The sequence below is a fragment of the Patella vulgata genome, chromosome 2, assembly GCF_932274485.2.
Source record: "Patella vulgata chromosome 2, xgPatVulg1.2, whole genome shotgun sequence".
Taxonomy (NCBI): Eukaryota; Metazoa; Mollusca; class Gastropoda; family Patellidae; genus Patella; species Patella vulgata.
Window position 1 is genome coordinate 46,540,358 of NC_065880.2, and position 27,520 is coordinate 46,567,877.

At 32.7% G+C, this 27,520-nt stretch overlaps 1 protein-coding gene across 3 annotated transcripts; it reads left to right on the forward strand.

Annotated features, from left to right (window-relative positions):
* The first annotated feature begins 60 nt into the window (after positions 1–60).
* On the forward strand, positions 61–27,520 carry LOC126810357 (carnitine O-palmitoyltransferase 1, liver isoform). Of its 3 annotated transcripts, none has more exons than XM_050535361.2 (22): positions 61–155; positions 9,860–10,023; positions 12,348–12,484; positions 13,189–13,366; positions 13,560–13,661; positions 14,015–14,152; positions 14,784–14,861; positions 15,922–16,029; positions 16,395–16,479; positions 16,733–16,847; positions 17,203–17,359; positions 18,113–18,160; positions 19,606–19,713; positions 20,052–20,077; positions 21,265–21,327; positions 22,163–22,247; positions 22,528–22,692; positions 23,064–23,198; positions 23,433–23,621; positions 23,829–23,906; positions 24,247–24,339; positions 26,389–27,520. In XM_050535361.2, exons 1-22 carry the CDS (start codon positions 125–127, stop codon positions 26,458–26,460), a joined length of 2,355 nt encoding a protein of 784 aa, XP_050391318.1. In that variant the 5' UTR covers positions 61–124; the 3' UTR covers positions 26,461–27,520. The 3 variants fall into 3 exon arrangements, with proteins under 3 accessions (XP_050391318.1, XP_050391317.1, XP_050391319.1); XM_050535360.2 differs by lacking the exon at positions 21,265–21,327 and adding an exon at positions 20,785–20,850 and having other exon boundaries at positions 62–155; XM_050535362.1 differs by lacking the exons at positions 61–155; positions 21,265–21,327 and adding exons at positions 4,380–4,505; positions 20,785–20,850.

The following is a 27,520-nucleotide window of genomic DNA, read 5'->3' on the forward strand; positions in this document are numbered from 1 at the left end:
TATGAATGTTACTGGTTGTCTTGTTTTTATTGTTACCATTTTATAATTATATAACCGTTTCTTACAATTTGTTATCCTTTATACAATTTGAACATCAACAATACATAATTTAAAGGAATTATTTATGGAATATAACGCTGAAAGAAAGGCACAGGGTAAGTTACATATTACTGTTAGTTATAATTCAAAATTCTGAAAACCTGTAGATGCCCAAAAAGTATAACCGCGTAAACATGAGCGCAGCGTTTGGAAATGTGGTAATCTTCATTAGCCCAGTATAGGAGCAGAACAGTAGAACGTTAAACCCCGTTTCATTTCATTTCTTATTGAACATTTTTGGATTTGAAGGATTAAGGGTGAACACGATTTCGAGTTTCCCAAACCGATAGACCAACATGTTTTTTCTCGTTCTCACCAATCACAAGCTCTTCTAGTTCCCATCACAAGTATACAACCCAGGTTTAGTACAGTTGACGTACATGTATTACGTCCTTTTCGACGCATCTTCAATAGATGGTTTGATCTCGTTTATACTGCACGTATATGACTCGCGGTACGTTGCTTTAGGAATATTATCCGACGTGGATGATAAAACCTCTACAGTTGAGTTGTGGTGCGCGCATTTATATCCCTACGAAGAACTAGTGCTTTATGGATGTCTTGACCGGTTAAAACAATGGTGGTTTGGAATCATTTTAGGCTAATTCCAGCGTGACAGACGGGACAGAATAGGTGACCATGTAAAATGTCAAGCCCATTCTCTATATGATACTAAGGATAGAAGGGAATTTAAACATGCTATTTCCTAGCAGAGAACATATAGTATCATATAAAATATGAAACTTAATTCAGTAAAACAATCTCTAGATGTCATCACCTAAACACCTAAACCATGACCGTGACAAATGGGACATTAATTTGCATCCAGTTTTCAAAGGATTTATTCAAAACAAAAATTCTATCCCAATTAAAAATTAAACTACATTGTTATAATGATGTCGGGTATATCCCATAAATAAAGCATCATATCTGGGGCAAGGATGAGAGCAATATCTTAAAAATATACTTTTAGGGGCGAGTTTTTATGCGTGACAGACGGGACAAAGTCATTGTGACTGACGGAACAAATTTGGACAAGAGAGAATGCAAACTTATTTGAAATGATAAAGAAGTTGGGAGTAAATGATGAGTGATGAAAACTTGTCTTTGGATGTTTGAAATCCATTTCATGCTTATAATGGAGATGTTTAACCATTATGTCTCATTGACTGTGACAGACGGGGCATTAATTTGCATCCATTCTTCAATGGATTTATTCAAAACAAATTTTCTTTCTCAAATCAAAATTAAACTACATTGTTATAACGTCAAGTTTCCCATAAATTAAGCATCATATCTTTGGCAAAGATGAGAGCAATCATAATATACTTTTAGGGGTGAGTTTGAACGTGTGACAAATGGGTCAAATTTGGATAAGAGAACATATTTGAAATGATTAAGTAATTGGGAGTTAATGATGTGCGATGAAAACATGTTTTATGATGTTTGAAATCCATTCTATGATTCTAATGGAGATGTTTAACTGTTAAACTGTTATCTCTCAGTTTTTGGAACCATTTCGTATCATTCAGAATTTGTTTAAATTCATTTATTTTTTAAAACAAACTACATATATATATATATGACAAATATAATATAACACTGATTAGACAATTCATAATAGATTTCACATGATAAAAAAAATAATCTGGAACATGTATTTTAAAGAAAAATCAGAATAAATTTATAATAACAATTAAAGATGGCATGGATAATCTTGAAGTAATTTGCCATGCCCTGAACGAATATAAATATTTTAAATTTTGTATATTTGGATATGAGGGCTTCAGATTCCATAATCTTCAATTCTAAATCAACATTTTAAAAATTCAAAAATTTCAAATTGGAGCAACTTTGACTGGGGTTTCCCAAAAATTCCTAAAGTTAGCCAACATTTGTGGAAGAACTAGTTTGTTGATAATTACAACTGAACTGTCAAATAATAAAGAGTTCAATGACAAATGATCTGTTAAAATTCAACAATGTTATTACAAGCTTCTTGAACTATTTGAAGTTAAAAAAAGCAGGAAAGCAGCATTATAAACTCGTGTGACAGACGGGACAATTGTGACAGACGGGACACATTTCAAATACAATTTTCACTCTGTTGATTCATATTAGATCTAATTATGTTCTGAACCGGCCATATAAAGAAGATAGCTATTATTGTTAAACTTTTAAATATTACCTAGTTCTGTTAATACAGAAACTTTTCAGTGTATTCTGTGACAGACGGGACAATAATTTGTTACGATTTTCAGCTTGAAAGATACTTTAACTTACCCTCAAAGAAATTATATACACTGCACAGTTTATTACTAGTTTATATGATACAAATATGCCACTATCATCATTTTCTACCCCTATTTTATTACAACAGAGCAAATTAAATTTAGGCTGCTAACTCATAACTATTTTTTAAACAATAACCAACAACTTTAGCGCCTCGTATTTTGGTGATAACGTAAGACAGATAAAATATCAACCCAATTTAAATAACTTCAACATAATTATATTGAAAAAAAATGCATTGAACTTCCTTATCATTTTATTTTTGTTCAAGTGTGGAACATTGGCGTGGAATTAGCCTTTGCTAGCTTATTACAGCCTATATTATAGAACTTACATCGTGCATTTTCAAATTAGATTGTCTGCAAATTTGCGAAAAATCATTAGGAGTCGGCAATCGGTTTTGGTGGTTTTTAAGCGACTACGCTACACGAACGCTGGCGCAAATAGGCTACACTAGACGCACTGTTAAATCTATGTGTTACGGACAGCTAAATTTTCTCGCCAATGTCAGAGATGAAAATAAGGTTTGGGTACGTGATTGTTGGTAAGATTGTAGGTTAGGGTTAGGGTAAGCATTAGGGCTAGGTCCAGGGTTAGGGTTGCTATTAGCGCTAGCCCTATTTACATCTCGTGACCTTATCAAATAGATCTAACCACTACACTACCTTAACCTAGGCCTACTCTCCTTGCTTGGGTTTTCGGTTTCAATAATATAAGGTGGTGATCTGTAGTTATTTTCAAAATTAATTGTGAGCGTCGTAATGCCTGTAATGAAACCATGTCTAGACTTGTTCGAAATGTTACTCTATATGTTACCATACAAAATTACAAGAAGATTAGATCACAAGCTTAGCTACGCGATTGTAGGGTCTACATAAAATATAATCTGCTCAGTAAGTCATTAACACGGTAACGAGAGCCAGATACCATAGGTAGGCCTATAGATAGGTAATTATTCTTGTTCTGAAACAATTTACTAACATTTTTAAAAATTATCTTTTTTACAACTCCTTTTTTAAAACAAAATATAGCGTCTTTAGCCTACCCTGTTGCCCTCGATGGCTAAGTGGGTGTTCGATCCCTGCATTGGCCGATTAAGTTCATCGAGATCATTCGACGTATAGTTTCCCCTTGTCAGTTGTGCAGGACACTGTATAGTGTATGGCGTATGCCCGTTTTCATTAGATAGTCGGAGCAGAACAGTAGGACGTTAAACCATAGATCTAGTACAGTTCTATGGTTAAACCCCATTTCATTTCTGTTGGAGTGTTTCCCATGGAGTCCGTTACAATGTCAAATATCATAGCCTTCTCTAGACTAGACATCCTTTATTTCACTTCAGCGTCCCGCCTTTAAATTCCATTACTATTAATTACCGGTACTAAACTCTAGAGAATAAAATCTAAGTAAGGCCTACTTTGAGATTTGAACATAAATTTGAGAAACCCTGTTAGGCTAGACTGTAGCCATAGGCCTAATACTAATAGGCCAGCCTATCATTTATATTATAAAAAGTATTTGTTAGCCTGCTGCCAACTTCTATAGGCCTATTATTTTTTTCAGTTTCGGTAGGCTAGATTTTATTTCATGTATTATATTAGACGCAAATATTTAATACCCGTTTAACAGACGTAAGATTTTAATTTATCCATGGTCTATGAGTATGATGGAAACAACAAATTTGGCCCTGCCACTACTGCGCAGTGCCAGCGAAACCTTAAGCCTAGACCTATGATAATTTTTTGTTATAGATCACATAATGTATTATTTAGATGCCTATTACCTGTTTCACAAACCGCACGTGAGATTTTACATAAAGCAATGGACCTTTAATTAGTTTATTTGTATATTGATTGAACATTTACTAAAAAACCGGCGAACTTGCGTTCTAATGATATTCGTAGCGTATAAAATCGTCTGCTGTGTATGACATATTTCTTTTAGAGTTGTTTCCCTTTGCTTGACCTAATTTTTTTAATGCTATTCCATATCAACATCAACAGACAACTTGGACTTTGTACCTTTCGTTCAAGTTTAGTTATTATCCGTAGCGTAGATTTACCTATTTTGGTTTGCGTAAACAAGGTGAACGGAGGTCGGAAGATAAGACAGGTGTAAGTATAGACGTTTATATTAGTTTTAATTGTTATGCAAGTGAACATAATTGAAAAATTTAATTTGATCCGTTGCCGTTGGATTTTCCTTTCCCTTTTATCGTACTTAATAATTATAATGTGATGACGACGGTCGGAAAGTGAAACCGTTAACCGAGCGTTGGCCTGGTGATTTGGAACTAATGGCCACTGGACTAAACATTTAAAAAAAATCCACATTTGATAATATTTTACTGGTAATTGTACTAGACCTGAGTGTCAGTGAATAGTAGGCTAGGCCTATTATTAAGATAGCAGAGGGATCCCAGTTTTCAAAAAAAATTTATTATGAGCTGCCAGCCTGGATGAGTGGATCTCTAAAGTGACATCTTACTATAATATGGTCTACTTAAGCCAAGATAAAGTTTAATTTCAAGCCTTTACTAGAAGTGGTTTCGGTATTTAACCTATCTCACTGGTATTACATGTAGCTGTACCCTGAATAATTCCATCAAGCATTCATTCACTACATTAATAACTTTCATTCATTAAGCAAAAAAAAAAAAACAGTGAGTGTGATACTAAATTTCCTTGTCACCCAACTGCAAATAAGCATATAATTCTATTCGAAATGGGTTCAAAATAATATTGTAATGATCAAAACGGACAAGCAGTTACAGTAGGCTACTAGACAATTTCAAACATTTCAGGTCGAAGAGGCTACTCCTGGCCAATTTAGCCGGATAGCTTGTCTCGTGCACAAATGAAAAACTTAAAATGATAATATTTTCAGATGTTGAATGCTTTGACTCTGGAAGGTGAAATTAAAGGGTTCCATTCCAATTGTGGTAAAACCATATGAGCACTTTGACTCAATTCCTAAAGGTATGGAGGGAACACCTGTGGATTGGTTAAGCTAAATTATGTTGCCATCTCACTATGTACAGATCTGTGGTGTGCATAGATTTTGGAGATATAGCAAAGGATTTAAATTGGTACAGTACCGATAATTGTACCTCCCCCAAATATTTTTGGTTATATTTGGCATGTAATGAAATGATGGTTCACCAAGACAACACCTGTATAACTTACTGCAGGTACAATGCAATCTTGATTTCCTTTGGGAATAATTGCCTTTCTAAACTTTGACCAATGTCGACTTCCTATACCAGTACTTAAATGTAGGCCAGACAAGGAACAGTGAGTGGCTAGTTGTTCAGATAGGATAAAAAAGAGGTATTCTTGGACACTTGCACAAGAGAAAAGTAGGACGTTAAAACCTATTCATTCCTAAATATATTGCCTATAATTATAGGTAAATTTGTTCTCCCATCAGTAACGAATACTAGTGTAGAAAGGCTTAGTGGAGTTATGATGGAACTCCATGGTAAACTGATTATTTCAGAATTTGAATAAGGTGATAATTACAGTTTAGTTGTAACTGAGTTTTATCAAGGTGTGAAAAGGTGAAGTTAAGTTTATTAACCTTCAATTGTATATTTAGTCGTTATCAGTGTGCTGCTAATTTAAGCAAGAAGTCATGGTGTCTGCCCACAGGGCAATTGTCAATCTCTTGACACCACTATACATCTATTTGAAAAATTATGTAAGAAATTTATTTATAGGAAGTCTAGGACAGGCTTTTATAACCTAAATAGACTTGATCTCTTAGTTTTGCACATACCAACAAGAAAATTAATTACCTGTACTGTGTTAAATCCTTTCATACCTCTTCCTGTGTAACACAGTAAACTGCATGGTCCATTGCTTATAAAATTGTTTGACATTTCACCGGGCATCCAAACAGATCTAGGAGCATCATTGTGAATCTCAGATTGATGTTATGATTGTGACTTTCTTTCATTAACCACTACCAGTGAAGTATTGTTGATGAATAACATAGTTTAGAGCAATGGGTTGCTGAGGTTTATTATTTGGATGCGAAATGAATTCATCGATATTGAGTGATAGTATGTGTTCATAAAATTACCTAGTTAGACTTTTAATAAGATGGGTTTTTTTTTTAAAGTGGTATATTTGTATAATATTGACATTGTCTAAGCTTATTGTTTGGTAGTTTTTTTATATGCCCACATTTTCATGTGGTCGTATATTGTCGTCGCCCCTGTCCGTCCACCCGTCCACAATTGTTTTTGAACACTCTACAGGTCACCCTAAGATCTCGGTTCCTTTTGATATTGGCATGTATCGGACTGTAACTTCATGGATTATGGCCCCTGATTGTACGAAAAATCACGTTTTTATCTTGTGAACACTGTAGAGGTCGCAATTTTTATCCGATTTGGTTTACTTGAAATGTATGTTTATAAACCACAGATCTCATTTCCTTTCAATATTCGTGCATATCGGACCATAACTTCCTGAATTATGGCCCCTGATAGTGATTGTACAAAAAATCGCGTTTTTATACGCCCACATTTTCATGTGGACGTATTATGCCGTCGCCCCTGTCCGTCCGTCCGTCCGTCCGTCCACAATTTGTTTGTGGACACTCTACAGGTCACAATTCTTATCCGATTTTGACGTAACTTGAAGTATAGGTTTATCTCCAAAAGATCTCGGTTCCTTTCGATATTGGCATGTATCGGATCGAAACTTCATGGATAATGGCCCCTGTTTGTATGAAAAATCACGTTTTTAGCTTGTGGACACTATAGAGGTCACAATTTTTATCCGATTTTGTTGAAACTTGAAATCTAAGTTGATAATCCAAAGATCTCGGTTCCTTTCGATATTCGCGCATATCGGACCGTGACTTCCTGAATTATGGCCCCTGATTGTACCAAAAATCGCGTTCTTAGCTTGTGGACCCTATAGAGGTCATAATTTTTATCCGATTTAAAAAAAACGTATTATTATATCACCGTTACACCCTAAGGATGGCTGAGTTCGAATTTCGTGAAAATCGGCCCAAAATTGACAGACAAAATGGCCGCCGTTCGTTCTCAAATAGCGTAAAAGTATGGTATATCAAGGTTGTGGACACTATAGAGGTCACAATTTTTATCCGATTTTGTTGTTGAAACTTGAAATGTAAGTTTATAACCCAAAGATTTTGGTTCCTTTCGATATTCGCGCATATCGGACCGTAACTTCCTGAATTACATGTATGGCCCCTGATTGTACCAAAAATCGCGTTTTTAGCTTGTGGACCCTATAGAGGTCATAATTTTTGTCCGATTTAAAAAAATGTATTATTATATCACCGTTACACCCTAAGGATGGCTGAATTCGAATTTCGTGAAAATCGGCCCAAAATTGACAGACAAAATGGCCGCCGTTCGTTCTCAAATAGCGTAAAAGTATGGTATATCAAGGTTGTGGACACTATAGAGGTCACAATTTTTATCCGATTTTGTTGAAACTTGAAATGTAAATTTATAACCCAAAGATCTTGGTTCCTTTCGATATTCGCGCATATCGGACCGTAACTTCCTGAATTATGGCCCCTGATTGTACGAAAAATCGCGTTTTTAGCTTGTGGACCCTATAGAGGTCATAATTTTTATCCGATTTAAAAAAAAAACGTATTATTATATCACCGTTACACCCTAAGGACGGCTGAGTTCGAATTTCGTGAAAATCGACCCAAAATTGACAGACAAAATGGCCGCCGATCGTTCTCAAATAGCGTAAAAATATGGTATATCAAGGTTGTGGACACTATAGAGGTCACAATTTTTTTCCAATTTTGTTGAAACTTGAAATGTAAGTTTATAACCCAAAGATTTCGGTTCCTTTCGATATTTGCACATACCGGACCTTAACTTCCTGAATTATGGCCCCCGATTGTACGAAAAATCGCGTTTTTAGCTTGTGGACCCTATAGAGGTTATAATTTTTATCAGATTTAAAAAAACGTTTTATTATATCACCGTTACACCCTAAGGACGACTGAGTTCGAATTTCGTAAAAATCGGCCCAAAAATGACAGACAAAATGGCTGCCGTTCTTTCTCAAATAGCGTAAAAATATGGTATCTCAAGGTTGTGGACCCTATAGAGGTCACAATTTTTATCCGATTTTGTTGAAACTTGAAATGTAAGTTTATAACCCAAAGATCTCGGTTCTTTTCGATATTCACGCATATCGAATTGTAATTTCCTGAATTATGGCCCTTGATTGTAGGAAAAATCACTTTCTTGTTAGCTTGTTCTCTATCCATCTCTCAAATGTGGGCGTATCCTGCCTGGCAGCTGCTGGTTAGCTTGTGAACCCTATAGAGGTCACAATTGTTATCGGATTAAAAAAAAAACGTTTGAATATATCACTGTTACACCATAACAATGGTTAAGTTCGAATTTCGTAAAAATTGGACTGAAACTGATGGACAAAATGGCTGCCCCTCGTTCGCAAATAGTGTCAAGATCTTGTGTATCAGGGTTGTGGACCCTCTAGACTTAGAGGTCACAATTTTCATCTGATTTTGATGAAACTTGAAAAGCATGTTTATAACTCAAATATCTTGGTTTCTTTTGATTTTCGTACACATCGAATCGTAACTTCCTGAATTATGGCCCCTGATTGTACGAAAAATCGCCTTTTAGCTTGTGATCCCTTAGAGGTCACAATTATTATCCGATTTAAAAAAACCGTTCGAATATATCACCCTTACATCGTAATTTTGTCTGACAAAATGGCCACCCGTCGTACGCAAATAGTGTAAAGTTGTGGACCCTCTAGAAGCCACAATTTTGATGAAACTTGAAATGCAAATTTATAACCCAAAGATCTCGGTTCCTTTCAAAATTCAATATTCGCGCATATCGGATCGTAACTTCCTGAATTATGGCCTCTGATTGTACGAAAAATTACGTTTTTAGCTTGTGGTCCCTCTAGAGGTCACAATTATTATCCGATTTAAATACATCACCGTTGCACTGTAATGTTTGTTGAGTTCGAATTTCGTGAAAATCGGGCCAAAACTGCCGGACAAAATGGCCTCCCCTCATACGCAAATTGTGTAAATACCAGGTAAATCAAGGTTGTGGACCATCTAGAGGTCACAATTTTGATCTGATTTCGATGAAACTTGAAATACATGTTTATAACCCAAAGATTATTGCACACCTTCAAAGGCTAATATCTTCGCTCGCAATAGAGTAATTTGAATGGAATTTTTCAACTTATTTATTTTACATTATCTATTTTTCGAACTATAATAGCAAGAATGACTAGCTCTTTATATAAATCTTACATAATGTATCTTTAAATGATTAAATCGAATATAATGCATAATGGCTTTGAGCTATTTTCATTTATTAGCCTTTTACAAGTTAGACATAATACTTATGCACAATTTTAAACGAATTACGATAGTAATTACTTACATTTACCTTAAAAATATTTTTCAGCCAATAGTGCAAAATCAGGAATTATGGCAGAAGCACATGCTGCTGTAGCATTTTCCTTCTCTGTGACACCAGATGGTGTGAATGTAGCTGTAAATCATGAAGCACTTTGGGCAGTGTTCTACAGTGGCACAGCATCATGGAAAAGAAAACTACACAGGATACAGGTATGAGTAGAGTTTGCAATGGTATTAGTTTTGATATTATCGCTGTAAAAAATTAATATTGTTCACTTATGAATACATCTTTTTCTAATAAAAAATATCTGCCACAACAGATAACTAAGTCATTTGATAACTTTTACTAGTCACAAATGGTTATTCATCAGATGGTAGTCGAAATTTGTCGTTAAAGGACAATATTGGTGCCAGTCATTATCACATATGTGATAGAGCTGGTTAAACACATTCCAAATATAATTTTAACACAGATCATTGCTACGATAGTTGAGTAATACAGGTTTCCTGAATCGGAGGTGACGAACGCCAAAGAAAAACACGAGTTACACCTCTATATAACTGACTGATGTGACGAGTGATAACAGATACACGGATGAATTTCTGCTCACTAATAAATCCTTCCAAAACCAAAAGTTGTTATATGGGACTGTGAGGGGATACCTGACAATTCAATACAGTAATTGAATGTCATTAGATAAGAGAACACGAGAAAAATAGAAATAGTCCGTACATTCCCTTGTTTATATTTATTCTATACCTTATAAAAACATGGTAATGCACGGACTTTTTCTGTTTTTCTTTCGTGTTCTCGTATCTAGTGGCAGTCAATTCTTTTTATGAATTGTCAGATATTCTCTGTCTCACACAAGACCAATGGAAGGAATTATTAGTGAGCAGAAATTCGGCCGTGTATCTGATATCACTCGTCACATCAGTCAGTTATATAGAGGTATGACTCATGTTTTCCTTTGGCGTTCGTCACTTCCGATTCAGGAAACCTGTATTACTCAGCTATCATAGCAATGATCTCTGTGTTAAAATTATATTTGGAACGTGTTTAATTAGTTCTATCACATATGTGATAATGACACCAATATTGTCCTTTAAGTGTTATGTGACCGAGATATTAATTTCTAACCACTTTCTATGTACATATACTAAACATGTGTAATAATGACTTGTATAATTTAATGGCAAAAATTGAGTGATCATTAAGTATATTTTATTCTTGCGTTGAAGTAGGGTTCTAATGTTTTTCAGTGATCATTGTCTGACAAGGGTAATTGTTTGAGGAGACCATGTATGGCCTAACCTTGAGAACTCATGTCATTGTCCATGTTTTGTACTGACTGACCTAAGCTGTGGGCTATCTTGAACTACATGTGAATAAAAGATAGGTTGCCAGGCAACAAAACACAAGCTCACAGCAGCTAATTGTCCAGCGAGTCAATAAGGGTTGTCACATATTTTTGTCTTGTCAGAAATGAAAACATTTACAACAAAATCTGATTAGCATAAAAACATTTAATATCAATTTCCATAATCAATTGAATTGATAGGATTCTTTGTCTCATGATCTTTAAAAACCTGTATTAAATATAAAGTCAATTGGATATTAACTTTAGCCTCTAAAGTGTCCACAAAAATTTTCAAAGTGATCAAGGGCCATAACTACGGCAGTAATTATTTGAAATCAGTAAAAATCAATAAAATGTTTCATCTCATGACCGTCTGGAAATTGTTGAAAATCAATAGGCTTCTTCATCTTATGACCTTAAACACTGTATGAATTTAAAGTCAATCGGATATTGACTTTAGACTATAGAGCTTCGACAAGATTTTTCAAAAAAGTCAAGGGCTGCTTCGTCTCATGACCTTAAACTCTGTATAAATTTAAAGTCAGTTGAATATTAACTTTAGCGTCTAGAGAGTCCACACGATATTTCAAAGTGATCAAGGACCATAACTCTGGCATTAATCAATAGGATTCTTTCCCTCATGACCTTAAACACTTTGTATAAATTTAATGTCAATCAGATATTAACTTTAGACTCTAGAGCTTCTAGTTTCTACAAGATTATTCAAAAAGGCCATAACTTTGGCAATAATTATAGGAAATAGTTCAAAACCAATAGGCTTCTTCGTCTCATGACCTTAAACACTTTGTATAAATTTAAAGTCAATTGGATATTAACTTTAGCCTCTAGAGCGTCCACAAGCAATTGTGGACGATGGACGAACAGGGGCTAGGACAATATGTAAAATGGTAGATCTATCAACAATTTTCATTAACCGAGAAGCAAACTTGATAGTCAATTGCTGATAATTGCTGTCTGTTGTAGAAGTGGTTAATGAACTGGTAATGCTTGTTACCATTGCTTAAATGTTTGCTTTAGAAATGTGCATGAACATTCTCTTTTCACAGTTGGGGGACAAAATTATTCAGTCTGTTTGTATATCAGTCACAGCATAAATTAAATGGCAATTGTTTTTATTTATTTTTTGACCTAAAAATTTGAATTGTATTGTAGAACAGTTTTCATAATGGTATTTATCCAGCCTCACCTATGAGTTGGTTGTTTACATTAACCATTGTTCTGGCATTCGGTCTAGCTGGAGTAGATGTTTCATGGGGAATAATAAAGTACATACAAAACCATGTTCCGGGGTAAGATATCTTTAGATGAAAGGTTGATAATATATTTGGTTATGTCTTTATGATAGATTACCCCTCATTGAATAAAATGAGTTCTGGAACTATAAATAATCTCACAGAACTTGCACAAAATCGATAAACTGAAGTAAGGGTTATTTTTGAAATAAGAAAGTAACTGTCCTGCATGAAGCATATTGATCCAAAACATCCCTATGGAGAGGAAACAAAGATTTATAGGATGTCCTCATCGACTAGTTCATGACACGTACTGTAAAACGGTCATAAATATACCATATTATAACTCTGTTAAAATCGACCAAGACGCATTTAATAAGAGGTTAAGTTGTCGAACAAGAGTGCTGTAGATCCGTCATTAAGTCAAGTGGCATGGTTTCAATCCCACGCTTTTGTGACAATGAGTAGGGTCACGGTCTCATGATCAACCTGGTAGGTTTTCTCTGGATTATCCAGTTTTCTCCTGCTTCTAATTTTAAAAACCTAACAGGTGTATTGAAATAAAATTGTACCATATCTTAGTCCCGAAATGACCTATTTTGTGTCAGTGGACGTTATGTCACATTTCTCTCTGTGTTAGAAGACTAGAGGACCAATAGTTAATGGTTGATCAGACCAATTTTTGCTTTTATTCTTCTTCTATGCATGTGTAGATATAACAGTTACAGTACATATGAGATTTTTTTTGATTTTTTTTTCAGTATCGACTATGCTAATGACACCATTAATTTTATAATAAGCTCGGCTATATTTGGTACTGTTCTATGGGTTGCTGTTATCAACTTTATAAAGTTTTTTTTAAGAATACTATTCAATTATCAAAATTGGATGTATGAAGTAAGAGGAAAGAAAGTTTCCTTAAAAACCAAATTGTGGGTGGTTAGTATATTATTTATACATCTATATTAAAAACAATTCATCTTTATTAAATCCTTAGATAAAGCTTTGGGCACACTAAGTTCATTCGTTCATTGACAGATGTCGAAATGGTTCGTATTTCACCAATTACGAAACACGTTTTATTTTTGAAAAGAGTTTTATTATTAACTTGTTTTTAAAATGCATATTACAGGTTTTGGTTCGAGTGCTCAGTGGCCGTAAGCCGAAGTTAAACAGTTATCAAGCATCATTACCTAAACTTCCTGTACCAAGTGTAGAGGGGACCATGGAAAGGGTAAGCTTACTATTATATTGGTACACTAAAGACAAATGAGGGCAATAGGTTAGCAATTAATACTGTCGAAGTAGCTATAGCTCTGTGGTACCTTTTATAGTTAGTCTCCATATGTGTCCAGATTCTCCAGAACAAGTGCCTGGGTAACCATGTCTGCATATCTTGGGGTATAACAGTAAAATGTCAAGATAAGTTATGTAAGCCATGTAAGCAAATCTGTCAAACACTTCTGAACAGCTGTTTAGGTTATTTCTTTGCATTTAAATACATGTATGGATCCCAATGTACAGTGTGAAATTGTTTTCCAATATTATTGAAATGTTTATAAAGCACATTTTCAATATATTTTTCAGTATTTGTTATCTGTAAGACCACTGTTAGATGATGAAAAATACAACCGTATGGAAAAACTTGCCAATGAATTTAAGGAGGGTCTTGGTAACAAGTTACAACGTTATCTTACCTTAAAATCATGGTGGGCTGCCAATTATGTAAGCAAACATGTTTTTGTTAACTATAGAGTTTATTAAAATATGGTTCATTCTACATTTAAAGAAAATAGTCTCAACAAGACCTATATTTAATTAACTACCTTTTTTTATAAGGTACAAAAATTAAATTTTTCAGTAAACTTGTGATTAACAGTATTCAGTTAAAGAATAGAAGGCAGTCCTACCATAATCAAGGGGAAGCCACTTTTAATTTTTATACAGCCACATTGAAATGTGTGGTCGTATATTTTCGTCGCGTCCATCCGGCGTCCACAATTGCTTGTGGATGCTCTAGAGGCTAAAGTTCATATCCGATTGACTTTAAATTTATACACAGTGTTTAAGGTCATGAGACGAAGAAGCGTCAGATATAGCATTTGTCACTCGTTGACGATAGTCTTGCATTTTCTATTATTGATGATACAGCTGTATATATAACATTAATTTATATTGTAATAATTTGAATTAATGATAAAATCCCAGACTTACAAATGTGGGAAATATAGGCCACAGGTACATTGCATTTATCTTAGAAATTTAATGATTATCCCATTTTGTCCATTTTTGAGCTTTATTGAAAAAAAATGATGCTTGTACATTGAACTGTTTTTATCTTGATTTAATATTGTAGGTATCTGATTGGTGGGAAGAATATGTCTACCTCCGAGGTCGTGCCCCCATTATGATCAACAGTAATTTCTATGGAATAGTATGTATACTTATATTGTGTCAATTGCTTATGATAGGGTGACCCATGTACTCACAGAAATACAGTCCACCGCTGATAGTTCGAGACTACCACTGAAGCGTGCACATTCGCCGTGCCGAGACCAACTTTCTGACAGTATGATACTATAAATAGCCATGGCACGTACAATTCTCTACAAATCTATTAACTATTACAGCCGTAAAAAAATTATTGTTGACGATTTTGAATAGCAGTAAAATTAAGCTTCTTGGTTATTACAGCAGATTTAGAAATTACGTTAGTTTCATTCTTTAAATCGCTTTATCATTAACTGTACCGTTAAGAGCGACATCTTTTGGTTTAGTACAAATAATATCTCTGAATCACTCGGGTTAGACAGGAACATGATACTAGCAGTAGTTTCATTTTACTTTTACAAGCTTCTTAAAATGATTGTTGAGCTACCTAATGTGCTTATTTCTAAATTCAATTTCTTGTTCTAGCTTTCTGTTATGTTTCGTAAAAAAGTAGTCTTGATTATCCCGACCTGTCAATCAGACGTAGAATGGTCGATAGACTGGTTAAGCGAGACTAATTTCAAAACAAGGGCACGTAACCTATCTTTTACTCAAAAGTGTCTGGATGTTATGGACGACTCTTGGAACCAGTTTTCAGTCTATTATTTATACATGATTAATGGTCATAGCTTATTAAGTACAACATGATCGTTTATTTAGTGACTATAATTGTGTGAAACTGATTTGAGGCTTGGCATATATATATAAATATTGTGGCGTAATTGTCGAGATATATGGAGATATTTATTTATGGTGGGTCACCCTACTTATGACTCTTGAATTTTAAATATTATTAATATAAATATGGTTTTAGGTTCCATCAAAATGTTGTTGTACATGTAAAAGGGGATATTTCATTTGTATAGTTTTATTCCTTTTAAGAGGAATGACTAGTTTGTGTCGAGTGGACGTTAAACCCATTTCTCTCTCTAAGAGGAACTAGTGATCACAAAATGTCCATACAAAAATATAATGTCATTGAAGATACATTTTATTTTATCTAGGATGCTGTCTATGTTAAACCTACAGATAAACCTTTGGCTAGAGCTGGTAATGTGATATATTCTATGTTAAAGTTTAGATGCTTAGTTGATAGAGAAGAGCTTGAACCAGTAAGTGTTTTGTTGTTGGCAAAATTTACAAGTCACTTTATTGATTTATTTTAATTATAATAAACCCTATCTTATTAATTTAATTCTGTTACAATTATGATAAACTTTCCGTTACTAATTTATTTCTATTTAATTATAATATACTTTCCATTATTAATTTATTTTTATGTTAATTATGATAATTATTTTCATTTCCATTTAAATTATGAGAAACCCAATATTTTTATGAACATATATTGTAATCATTAGTAGTCACCTGTAAATAAACCATTTCATTTCTCTCCTACTGAAACCAAGTTAATGTCTGTCCACTGTTTTTTTGTAGCCTGTACTTCTAAAGAGATTTATCTATAAATTATTTACAGATTATCCTGAATAAGACTGTACCTCTCTGTTCGTCACAATATGAAAGACAGTTTAATACAACTAGGATTCCTGGTACTGAAACAGGTAGGTATATAATTTAGGAAGAAAATAAAACCTTTAGTTATTCAAAATTCTCTTGATAGATGCTCTTCAAAATAAAAGGATTCAACTTGTGTTAACAAGCACATTACATTAGCCCTGTTGGTACAGAAAGTCACATGTTAAACCCAAATTTCATTCCATTTATTTTGAATATTTTATTACAATAGAATTTACAAAAGTACTGAAATGACAGTAATAATATGAGAATTGTTTTAATGAGAATGGTTTATTTCAGACAAACTTGTACAATATCATGATAGCAGTCATATATCTGTGTACCATAAAGGAAGATATTTTAAAGTGTACATTAGAAGTAAAGGACGATTACTTATGCCCTGTGAAATTGAATAGTAAGCATTTCAGTTAATACAAATTGATTTTTCTAAATGCAGACAGTATTAATTCTTCAAATGACATACAGCTGACTATTAAAATAAAACACACACAAGGTTTATATGGATATAACTACTTCTGTTATTTAATAATGACATTTCATAACACTTGCAGATCACGTTTTCAGGTAGCCTGCAAGTGTTACAAAACGTTGTTCTTAAATAACAGGGAATTAGTTATGTTTGATAGAATAGTAAGCATTTCAGTTTTGCATCACAAGTATGCATATTGTGAAAAATATTGTATTCATAAAATTGATTGAGTTAAAAAAAATAATATTTATAATATCTCTTCTAATTTATTTTTGTTTAGCATGCTACAGAAAATTGTGGATGATGATTCAGAACCTGCTGAGGGAGAAAAAGAATTGGCAGCTCTTACAGCTGGTGAACGTGTAGCCTGGGCTAAAGCTAGGACTGAATACTTCTCTAAGGGTAAAAATCGAGCTTCTTTAGATGCTATTGAGAAGGTGAGTAAAAGGGTTTGAGGAAGTAAGAATATTAAGTCACAAAGTGTTATTTTTTTGATAAACCAAAATAAATAACAGCAATAGGTTTAAACATTAAAATATGGGATTTTGATCAGACAGTGTGCCATATTAGCATTTTAATAGGTGCCTCAGGTTGACAAGTCTGATTGAAAATATTAAAAAAAAAATAAAAAATTGAAAAGTATAAAGTCTAATATATTATATCTTTATTCACATCTGTTAAACTGTATCTTGCGGATGGATATTGTTTGCCAATAGTAGATGGGAAATTATCATTCTTGCCAAGAAAATAAATGTAATTTTTATGTCCTATATATATTAAATATTTATTCAACCCTTGTAAAGTAAAACTACAGAATACTCTCCCTTTTTAGTTTACACAATACCCAATCTATAGCTGAATTTGAAAACCACTCATATTTATTTTTTTAAAGGTTTTAGTTTATTTTTTACTATGTATTTTTTGTGCTTTGTTCATATCTTGAAGTTCTTTTTTCATAGCAAATAAATGTTATCATTCATTATAATGAGCATCAAAGCACTTCAGTGACAGCCGTGCTATATAAATGTGTTGTAATAATAGATAATAATTTCGTTTCAAGAGGCATTTTGAATATTTTTGTAAGATGCATGACGCAAATAACTTCTTGTATCCAGAGTATTAACTTTTATTTTATTACCGGTAATTTATTTTCCTGCAGTATTACTATTTGTTTTATATTCTATTTTCAGGCAGCTTTTTGTGTATCTTTGGATGAAGATTCTCAAGACTTTAATTTGGTAATTTTATATACACACAGTATTTCTATTACAGCTTTTCAGTCTATCTGAAGTTTTCTGTATTTCTATATATTGCAAATTGTATGGTAATACACAAGGTCTGTAACATAATTGTCCCCTGCCTTTTGGAAGAAAGGGGTGAACTACTTTGAGATATGTTAACTTTGATTCTAATTTAATTCAGTTAAATTTGGATTCACTACATCAAAACCATGATCAATTGTGCACATTTTTCTGCTTAGGCAAATTTTGACAAAACTATAAATGTGCAGCTAAACTATTTAATTTGTGATAGAGGCAGGACCATCGGTCTCACTGTTAGTTTGTTAATCTAGATAATTATATCTTCAGATTAAAAGGAGTTATTGAATACTTTGTATGTTTACATATAATGTAAAACCTTGTTGAAAACTGAAGTTGACCATAAAACCCCTGTAATTCATAAAACAGTATTTCTATGGACTACTCTTAACTTACGGCTTAAATATTAACGGCAAAAGACATATGCCCTCCTTGTCCATTCCCCAATTCCCCTCAAGTTCAATCACATTTTGTAGATAGATGATTTGGGGGATATATTATTTCAAAACAAAATGATGTTGAATAAATTCTTAAAACTCTTTAATATAAAATAATTGTTTTATTTCTGCAGGAAAAAAAGGTATATCTGTGTAAAATGTTATTTGCACTTTAAATATTTACTGAAAATGTTTAACAAACTGTTAAATATTTACTGAAAATGTTTTAACAAACTGTTAAATATTTACTGAAAATGTTTTAACAAATTGTTAATAAAATCCACTTTTATTTTGTTAATGAGTTAATTTCACTGTTTATTTCTATACTGTTTGAATTCCACATTCTTGTTAAAAAGAAAAGATTTTTAGTTAAAAATAACCATTTCTAAGATATCTAATATTTTCCTTTTTACTATTAAAAAAAACAATTGTTTACCGCATCAATTTAGTCGAAATGTCCATCAAGCCTGGAAATAATGCACTAGTTATGTTGTCAGTTTCAAATTCAGGCTTTGTGATTCAATACGGCCTCTGGTGCCTACCATTTTGTCTGGCACAAATTTGTCTTATATTTTTCAGTGTTTTTATTTATATTTTTAATGTCTGGCTAAAAGTTCAAAAGGCTGGATAACATTCATTAGTGCCTGACATTTTGTCATGTTGAACTAAAATCATTTCCAGGTTTGATGTCAATCACATTGATAAGCTTAATTTGAAAATTTTTCTTTCAAACTGTATTGTTTTACATTTAGTGATAAGTCATAACAAAAAAATGGTACTGAAACTTGTTCCTTTGAATACTTGGAATACTGTTCAAAATTTACATATTAATTACTTGTGAAACATTGTAAATTTGTTCATCTTACTTGTATAAAAACAATGTACATTATTTGTTTCTAACCATATGTTTTGATTTGTAATTTATAGGAAAAACCAAAGTTATTAGATGCCTATGGAAAGGCTATGTTACATGGTAAAGGCTATGATAGATGGTTTGATAAATCTTTTACACTTGTTGTTTGTTCAAATGGAAGAGTAAGTTTTGTTTTAAAAATCTGAAACTCATTCCATTGATTAACTAGTATCTCCATGGTGAAGGTTAATTCCTGCAGGGCCACCCAAGAAAGTGTCTAGTTGCTCAGAATATACAAAATTAGCATTAATTTGTACAAATAAATGATCTTGGGGCAGTTGAAATTATGCATAATGCCTTGGTATTGCATAAGCCATTATTAGCTTGGTATCATTTGGTAGCTTTTAACCAACCAGTCCTTAAAAATTGTTTCTTTAAAAGATTACCGATACATAGAATTTCTTTTTCTATTGCATGTTATATACATTGTATTTATAAGGTACTTAAATTTTCTTTTTAGATTGGCTTTAATGCGGAACATTCTTGGTGAGTAATGGACATTGTTGGGATAATCTTTATAGCCTACTGTTTTCTCAACAATAATTTTTTTTTCAAATCTGAAACGGATATTAAAAAGTTAAAACATGGGATACATTTCATATGAAATTTGTTATAGTACGAAGTGTAGGTAACAACATAACTCAATAACAGTGTAAAGTTGATATCGTTGATAACTTAAATGAAAATAAATGACAAAAGAATTTAAATCATTCTATATACATAATCTTAGTCAGTTATTGTTAGTAATCAGGCAGTAGTCATCTAGTGTGTGTGAGTTGTATTTTACGCCCGCTTCCACCAAGGTGATATCATCTAGTAGGTCTTATGGCATTATGCCCCTAAGAAGTGAAGACCGACTATTGAATGATGCATGTATACACAACTATTGCTAAGCCTAAGTATTGGTTAGGTTTGTGTATTCAATAGTGATGAGTATTAGAATTAGTTACACTTGAAGTAGCATCTTTCACAGCTAGTTGCACGCCTGTTGATTGATGACTACTGTATAATTTCTAACCCATTTATGGACATACTAAGAATTGGTTTAAAGTAATCACTTGGCGTACGATTTGATGAGAGAAATTTTCTTTAGTAAAGGCCTAGGTTCGAAAGTCAACGATATCGTGTAATTCACAAGGATTTTTTTTGTGAACTTTTAAAATGAGTATTTTAATATTTTGAACATTTGACAGGGCTGATGCACCAATTATGGCACATCTGTGGGAATATGCCATATCTGAAGACAGTCTTCACTTGGGGTAAACACTGACTTCTGCTGTACCAGCATGACCGGGGCTTAAACCCAACCCATTTTAATGCTTGGACTAATTCACTGATATTTGGCACATTGACATTAGTGTTTATTTTTCTTTTGTTTCAAATGTACTAATGTTCAGAGAAATATTGTTTTTCATTTGATTTTGTGAAAAAAAAAAACAGAAAAAAAACCCCTGCATCTATTAGATCAAAATGATTTCTACACCTGGTATTCACCAATTAATAAACTTCAATAGATCTCTGAAAACTTTTTTTTATAGTACTAATTAAGTTGTTTTTTATTTTTGTTTTGTCTTTTTATACTTTTTGTCTGAACCTTTTTGTAATTCTTTTTGTGTATCCCCTCCAATTTGTTCCTTCCATCTTCTTTGTGATTTTGTGTCGTCTGCTAACAGGGGTGATGCACCAGTAATGGGTCACATGATGGAATTAGTATTTACAGAGGATCGGGAATTAGGGTAACATCTTAATGCATGATAGATGTAGATTAGCTTATTTATATATTTATTCATGTAGTAATAATGGTCAGTTTGCTTGATTTCTCATTTAAGATGTACATATGAATATATTATTTACTATTACTAACTTATGTAAATAATTAACGCTATGTATGTTGAATTCCCAAAAAGTAATGGGGGCATTATTAATATTGTCATGGAATTGACTGCCCCATACCACCTTATTATTGGGTGTGTGGTAATATTCACTATACTACAGTCCATAATAACATTAATCTAAATATATGCCATGTTAAAGTTAAATATTTGAATAACTGATTCAGAGAATGTAGTTTAAATATTTTGTGTTTGAAAATTTTAACCACTGACCAAAAAGAGAATAAAAAGTAACCTCCAATTGTAATGCTTAACATGGATTGGATATATACTTCATTTTATAGGAAGCATGAAATTTTTGACCAGTGAACAAAAGAGAATAAAAAGTAACTTGCATCAATTGTATTGCTTAACCTGGATGTTTGTTGGATGTATACTTCATTTTATAGCAAGCACAAAGAAAATTAACTAATATTGCATGAAATTTCCTCTTAAACATTTTTTCTTATATTAATAGTATTGAATTATTTAATTTTTAAAAGTAAATAACATTGAACAATCTTTCTTACATTAATAAGTATTTCGTTTTTTAATTGACTATTAATATTTTTAAAGTAAATAAACACATACATTATAAAGTAAATAAAGACATAATAATCCTTTAATTAAAGATAATAATGAAATTAGTTATAACAATTTGTGTTAAGTGAAATGGTAATATATATTTATTTGTTAATAGATATACTGAAGACGGTCATTGCAAAGGTTCTCCAGAACAGACACCACCCAATCCTATCCGATTAGAATGGGATATCCCTAAACCGGTAAATAAATTACTACATGAAATTTGAATGGCTGCAACATGCTGTCTACAGCCATTTGTAATGTTAATGTCATTATATTTGTACAGTATTGCCAGATTTAACAACTAATTAACATTTGCATCTAACAGGTTTAGTCTATTATTTTAGGATATACGAGTTATATAATGTATTTAATAGATTTTGAGCAAAGTTTGTGTTTTATTATTGGCTAATATGGCATGTTGGTATAAAATTGTATTTCTCTTGTCATGACCATTGAGAATTTTATCTTAATTTTTAGTGTCAAACTGTGATTGATCAACAACTTCAGATAGCTAAACAACTGATCAGTGATGTTGATCTTCATCTTCTCGTACACACAGCATTTGGTAAAGGTTTCATTAAGAAATGTAAAGTCAGTCCAGATGCTTTCTTACAAATTGCCTTACAATTAGCTTATTTCAGAGTAAGTATTATTGATATAAATCATTTATGATTGCTACATCTCAAAAACCAATGAACATAGGTTTGGTGCGTTTTGATGCCTTTTCACTGAAAGTGTCATTAATCCAGGCGTTTGCATGTATTTTAGCAAGAGCAACCATATGAAATGAAACGTAGTTTGATGTCCTGTTCTGCACTGCCTGGGTTATGAAGAAGGGCATGCACCATACAGTGTGTTATAGGGGAAATTTTGCATTGACAGTGACACTGCAGCCTACTCTTACATCAAATTGCAACTGTTAAGGGTTCTATGTGCACGTCAATGTGTACATCTGAGTATGATTTAATTCTTCCTGTCTAAAATTAATAAGTCTTAATGTCTTTTTAATTCAGTCTGCTGGTAAATTCTGCCTGACTTATGAATCATCTATGACAAGATTGTTCCGTGAAGGTAGAACTGAAACGGTTCGATCTTGTACTATTAAATCTTGTGATTTTGTCAAATCTATGACTGCCGGCACTCAAACAGTGAGTATGATTTATTTTTTCAATTTCCATAAAGGAAGGTGAAAGGAGCTTTTCATATACTGGTACAGTAAGCAGTAAAATGACGTAATACATAATTTATAAGCAAAGATGGGACATGGTGTTATATTGATAACAATATTGCTACTTTTGTCACAGATTGGACGGATACATGTTTTGAAGAATCTCGTTTATTTGAATTATTTTGTGATACAAACCATTCCATTTTATTCAAAGGGAAAAGAACTTATTGCTAAATTTCGTGAAGCAGCTGATCAACATCAACAAGGTTATCGTGATGCTATGACTGGTAAAGGAATTGATCGTCATCTATTCTGTTTATATGTGGTATCTAAATATCTAGGTGTTGATTCACCTTTCTTAGCTGAAGTACTGAGTGAACCATGGAGATTATCAACAAGTCAGGTAAACAAAGTAAAACTAGGGTAATTGATGAAATTGTTTATGCAATTGTTTAAAAAAAAAAAAATTATTAAGTTAAATATTTAAGAACTGGTTCATTTTAGTCAAAACTTAAATATTAAGAACCCTTGAATGTACATGCAGATGGGTATTTCTTTTTTTTTTAAAACTTGTGATATATTATATGTATTTCTGTACTTAATATTTCAGACACCACATCAGCAAACCAATCGCATAGATTTAGTTAAACATCCTAAACAAATCTGTGCTGGAGGAGGATTTGGTCCTGTAAGTATTTTCTTGGAAATATACATTCTAACCGGGGGGGAACTCACTGACATCTGGATTTCTAGGAATTAATTTGAAAATTTATCAATAATTAGTACAGTTCAAATTAATTTTTACATGATTCTTTTTTCTTGAATGGTGGTCACATCCACATCAAATGGCTGATTTTACTGTTTGAATATTCTTGATCATTATTAAGATGCTACGATGGTAGTTTTGATTCATGTCAAATAGTGACTATAGCAAAAAAAAATCAACTTTAGTAGCCTTGTAATAATCTATATGTATCCAAATATTTGTATGTGTACTGGTTCAAGATAATTGTTTTTATATTTTACAGGTTGCGGATGATGGTTACGGTGTATCTTACATTGTGGCTGGTGAAGACATTATCTTTTTCCATATCTCTTGTAAACGATCCTGTTCAACTACTGTAAGTAATCTGTTTAGTAAGGTACATTATGTACAAGCTAAATCTGTCTTTTGCAGGTCGGTTTTTTGTTGGCTTCAAATATTACATAATTTATTATTTAGACATTTATTAACATAGTGTGGTATGACATGTCATCAAAACAGCTCTCGTAGGATTTGTATGCTAAAATTATTATTTTTTTTTTTGCTTTGAGTTGTTTAGGGACCAAGCTATCTAAAAATGTCAGGGTTCAAATTTTCCGACCCCTAGACCTCTCTGGGAGGGGCATTTTTGAAATTGGGACCCCACTGACCGAGACCATGGCTATCTCTGCCAATAATGGTTGGATTTTCATGATCTGAAGTTCATTCTGGTGTTTTCATCATGCTGACCACATCTATAATACACTTAAAGCAAATGGAAGTAGTTTTCATTGACTTCCGGTGGGGAATATCAATTTCTGGGGTCAAACTCGGATTGATTTCAGCCAATCTTTGGATTTTCATGATTCTGGGGTTTTTTCGTCATGCCAACCCCATCTACGATACAATTAGAGTGAATTCAAGTAGTTTTCATTGACTTCAGGTTGGAAATACCAATTTCTGGTGTTGAACTCGATCGATTTCTGTTTAGAGAAATCCATCATGCAGTATCACTTTTTGTGGCTTCTGAAGCATGGTAAATCTTTCATGCGGCCACTCTTGGGTCATTGGAATTATCTCTCATGAGATTCAAGACAAATCTGAGATTTGTAACAAGTAAACAAGGTTAATATCAAAAACAAAAAGAAATAACAATAAACAAGCCAGAAGTCGCCAGAAACGAAAACAAAGAAATTCCTATCTTGGAAATAAATACAATGCAGTTCACTACATCAGCGATGCAGCATCCTCATCCTCATCTTCAATAGAAGGCTTGATCTCACTTTAATTAACTACGTTCATCTTATCAAAGCCTTCACGTAATACCCTGCAAATTACGGCACTAATTTCGATTGGGTATTCACCCAGCTTGTGAGCCTATCAGATTCCTCGATCATCGCGAATACCAAGTCTCACGCTTTCCAGTTAAAATATCTTTTAATCGAGTTGCAAAGTTCAAAGTTCGTTCAATGTCAAAGTTTCCTTGAAGTTTGCTATGTCACAACCTCTGGATGTTACTTAAAATTCGACCAATGACCAAACAGTCTTCTGTGGATTAACTTTAATCAGTCTGTTACCTGACGGATAATGAAATTTACTTTCCAGCAACAGAAATTCAACAGACAGCTAACAAACGACGCGTCGGCAAGATAACGATCTGTTAGAGTTTAACGGGTCGTTAAAATAACCCATTTTTGAACAACCGGCCCTATCTAAATCTTATATAATGCATCTTTAAATTCCCATCCCGAGTGTGACAGTTCTACTCTAAAGTGAATACCATAGTCTGATATTTTAACCTCCACTGGCGACCAGTTACTATTCTCTAGAAATTATAAAAATCACTGCTCAACAGCAATAAGAACAGACTTGAACTTGAAGTTCGTTTGGAGGTTGTTTATTCAAACATTTTGGGTTGAAATACCCCTCATTATCTAGAAAGTTATAAAAACTGTTTTAAAATGAACATAGATGGTGGCAGGTCTCCTAATACCCCAGCATCTAAAAGTTCTTAATGCTAGCTGCAAAATCAATGTCAACAAATCCAGCTGAGAACTTGTCATGTCTTGCTTTCCAAAGCTGTAAAGCCAAATCAAAATCATGTTTGACAATTAGAGAGAAAAAGTCTGTGAATTAAATAGAAATATTATTAATTTTAGTAGGGTTCCATCTTGTGGCGCCCAATTGAAAAATGTATTTTGTATTTTACTTAACTTTTGTCATGCATCACAAGAAGTTTAGAATGTTTACAGAGAACTCCATGATTTCTTTTGATTGAAAATTCAGAATTTTGATAATTTGATCCATTGAACAATTACTTCAACTTTGAGAACTGATCTGTAGGTAGGTTCACATGAAAGTGTACAGCGGTGACAATATATTTTCAAACATGTAGAAGTATAAAATCTATTTTCCTTTTCCTTTTCAGGATGCTAACAAGTTTGGTGCTGCGATATGTAAAGCTATGGCAGATATCCGTAATCTATTTGAATCTAATTAAAGATTGTAGAATTTAGGGCATTTATATTTCAAGGCTATATGTGATTGCTTAGACACCTTTAAAAGGAACAATGTGCATAATGGCTGCACAATATCTGAAACTTTGTCCATTTTATGTTTTATGTTAACTATTAATTTTATATTATTTAATTTTTAAGTAAACCATAGGTTTTTAACGAGATTTTAAGAAAGGGCCAAAAAGGCTTAGTGTTGAATGCTTGACATTATTTATAGAGTGCCGGTGATGTTAACTTTGTTACTAATTAACAACTGTGTGAACTAGTTTATTTTGTGATTTTTGATCTAATTTGCTAGGGGTTATTTATTTTTTTTTTTTTTTTGTAATTGTCCATCTATGAAATTTTACTATCGGTACTTTACCTATATTCATTCAGTCACACATTGATGGCTTCTATATTAAAACATAAACAAATTTTTATAGAATTCTCATCCAGTTCAAATATTATAAATCCTTCTTTCAAACATTCTGTTTAATTTCTTTATAACTTGAATTTTTTCCTTTAAATTCACTGAAGAAGCATATCAACTAAAACTTTATTCATGGCATTTTATGTCAATACTAAATGATATTATAGGTTGGGAAGAAAATTTTGTTTTAGCTCCATTTGCAATTTTTATTGCTCAATGTATTCTTTTATTATTTATTTTAAATGCAATTTTCAATGCAAAGTTCTTTGAGATTCAGGGTTAAACACATAATGTTCAAATATGCATGCATTTATCACAGGATGTAACAAATTCATCATTTATGATTGTATGATATAATCAATAACATGTTACAAGTGAGGAAGAACCTCATTAAGTTTGATGCAAGATATGCAGGCAAAAGTTATTTTATCTTCAACAGTTTTATTGTTAAAATATAGTATATTTTAAAAATGTGTGTTTTAGTTAAAAAGAAAAAAAAAATCATTTTAGACCAAATCATTGTTTAGGGAAGTAAAACCACATAGCATTCCTGTATTTAACTATCATTGAGGGATGTTTTGGTTCTTCATTAAATAAATTCTTGACAGAAATATAAACATATATAAATATTG

Bases quoted from the DNA above. Each gene is read 5' to 3' on its own strand.
- LOC126810357 (XM_050535360.2), top strand. From the start codon at position 125: ATGGAATATAACGCTGAAAGAAAGGCACAGG. The intron at 16,030-16,394 runs GTAAGTGTTTTG...AATTATTTACAG, and splicing joins ATAGAGAAGAGCTTGAACCA to ATTATCCTGAATAAGACTGT. The intron at 18,161-19,605 runs GTAATTTTATAT...TGTAATTTATAG, and splicing joins ATTCTCAAGACTTTAATTTG to GAAAAACCAAAGTTATTAGA.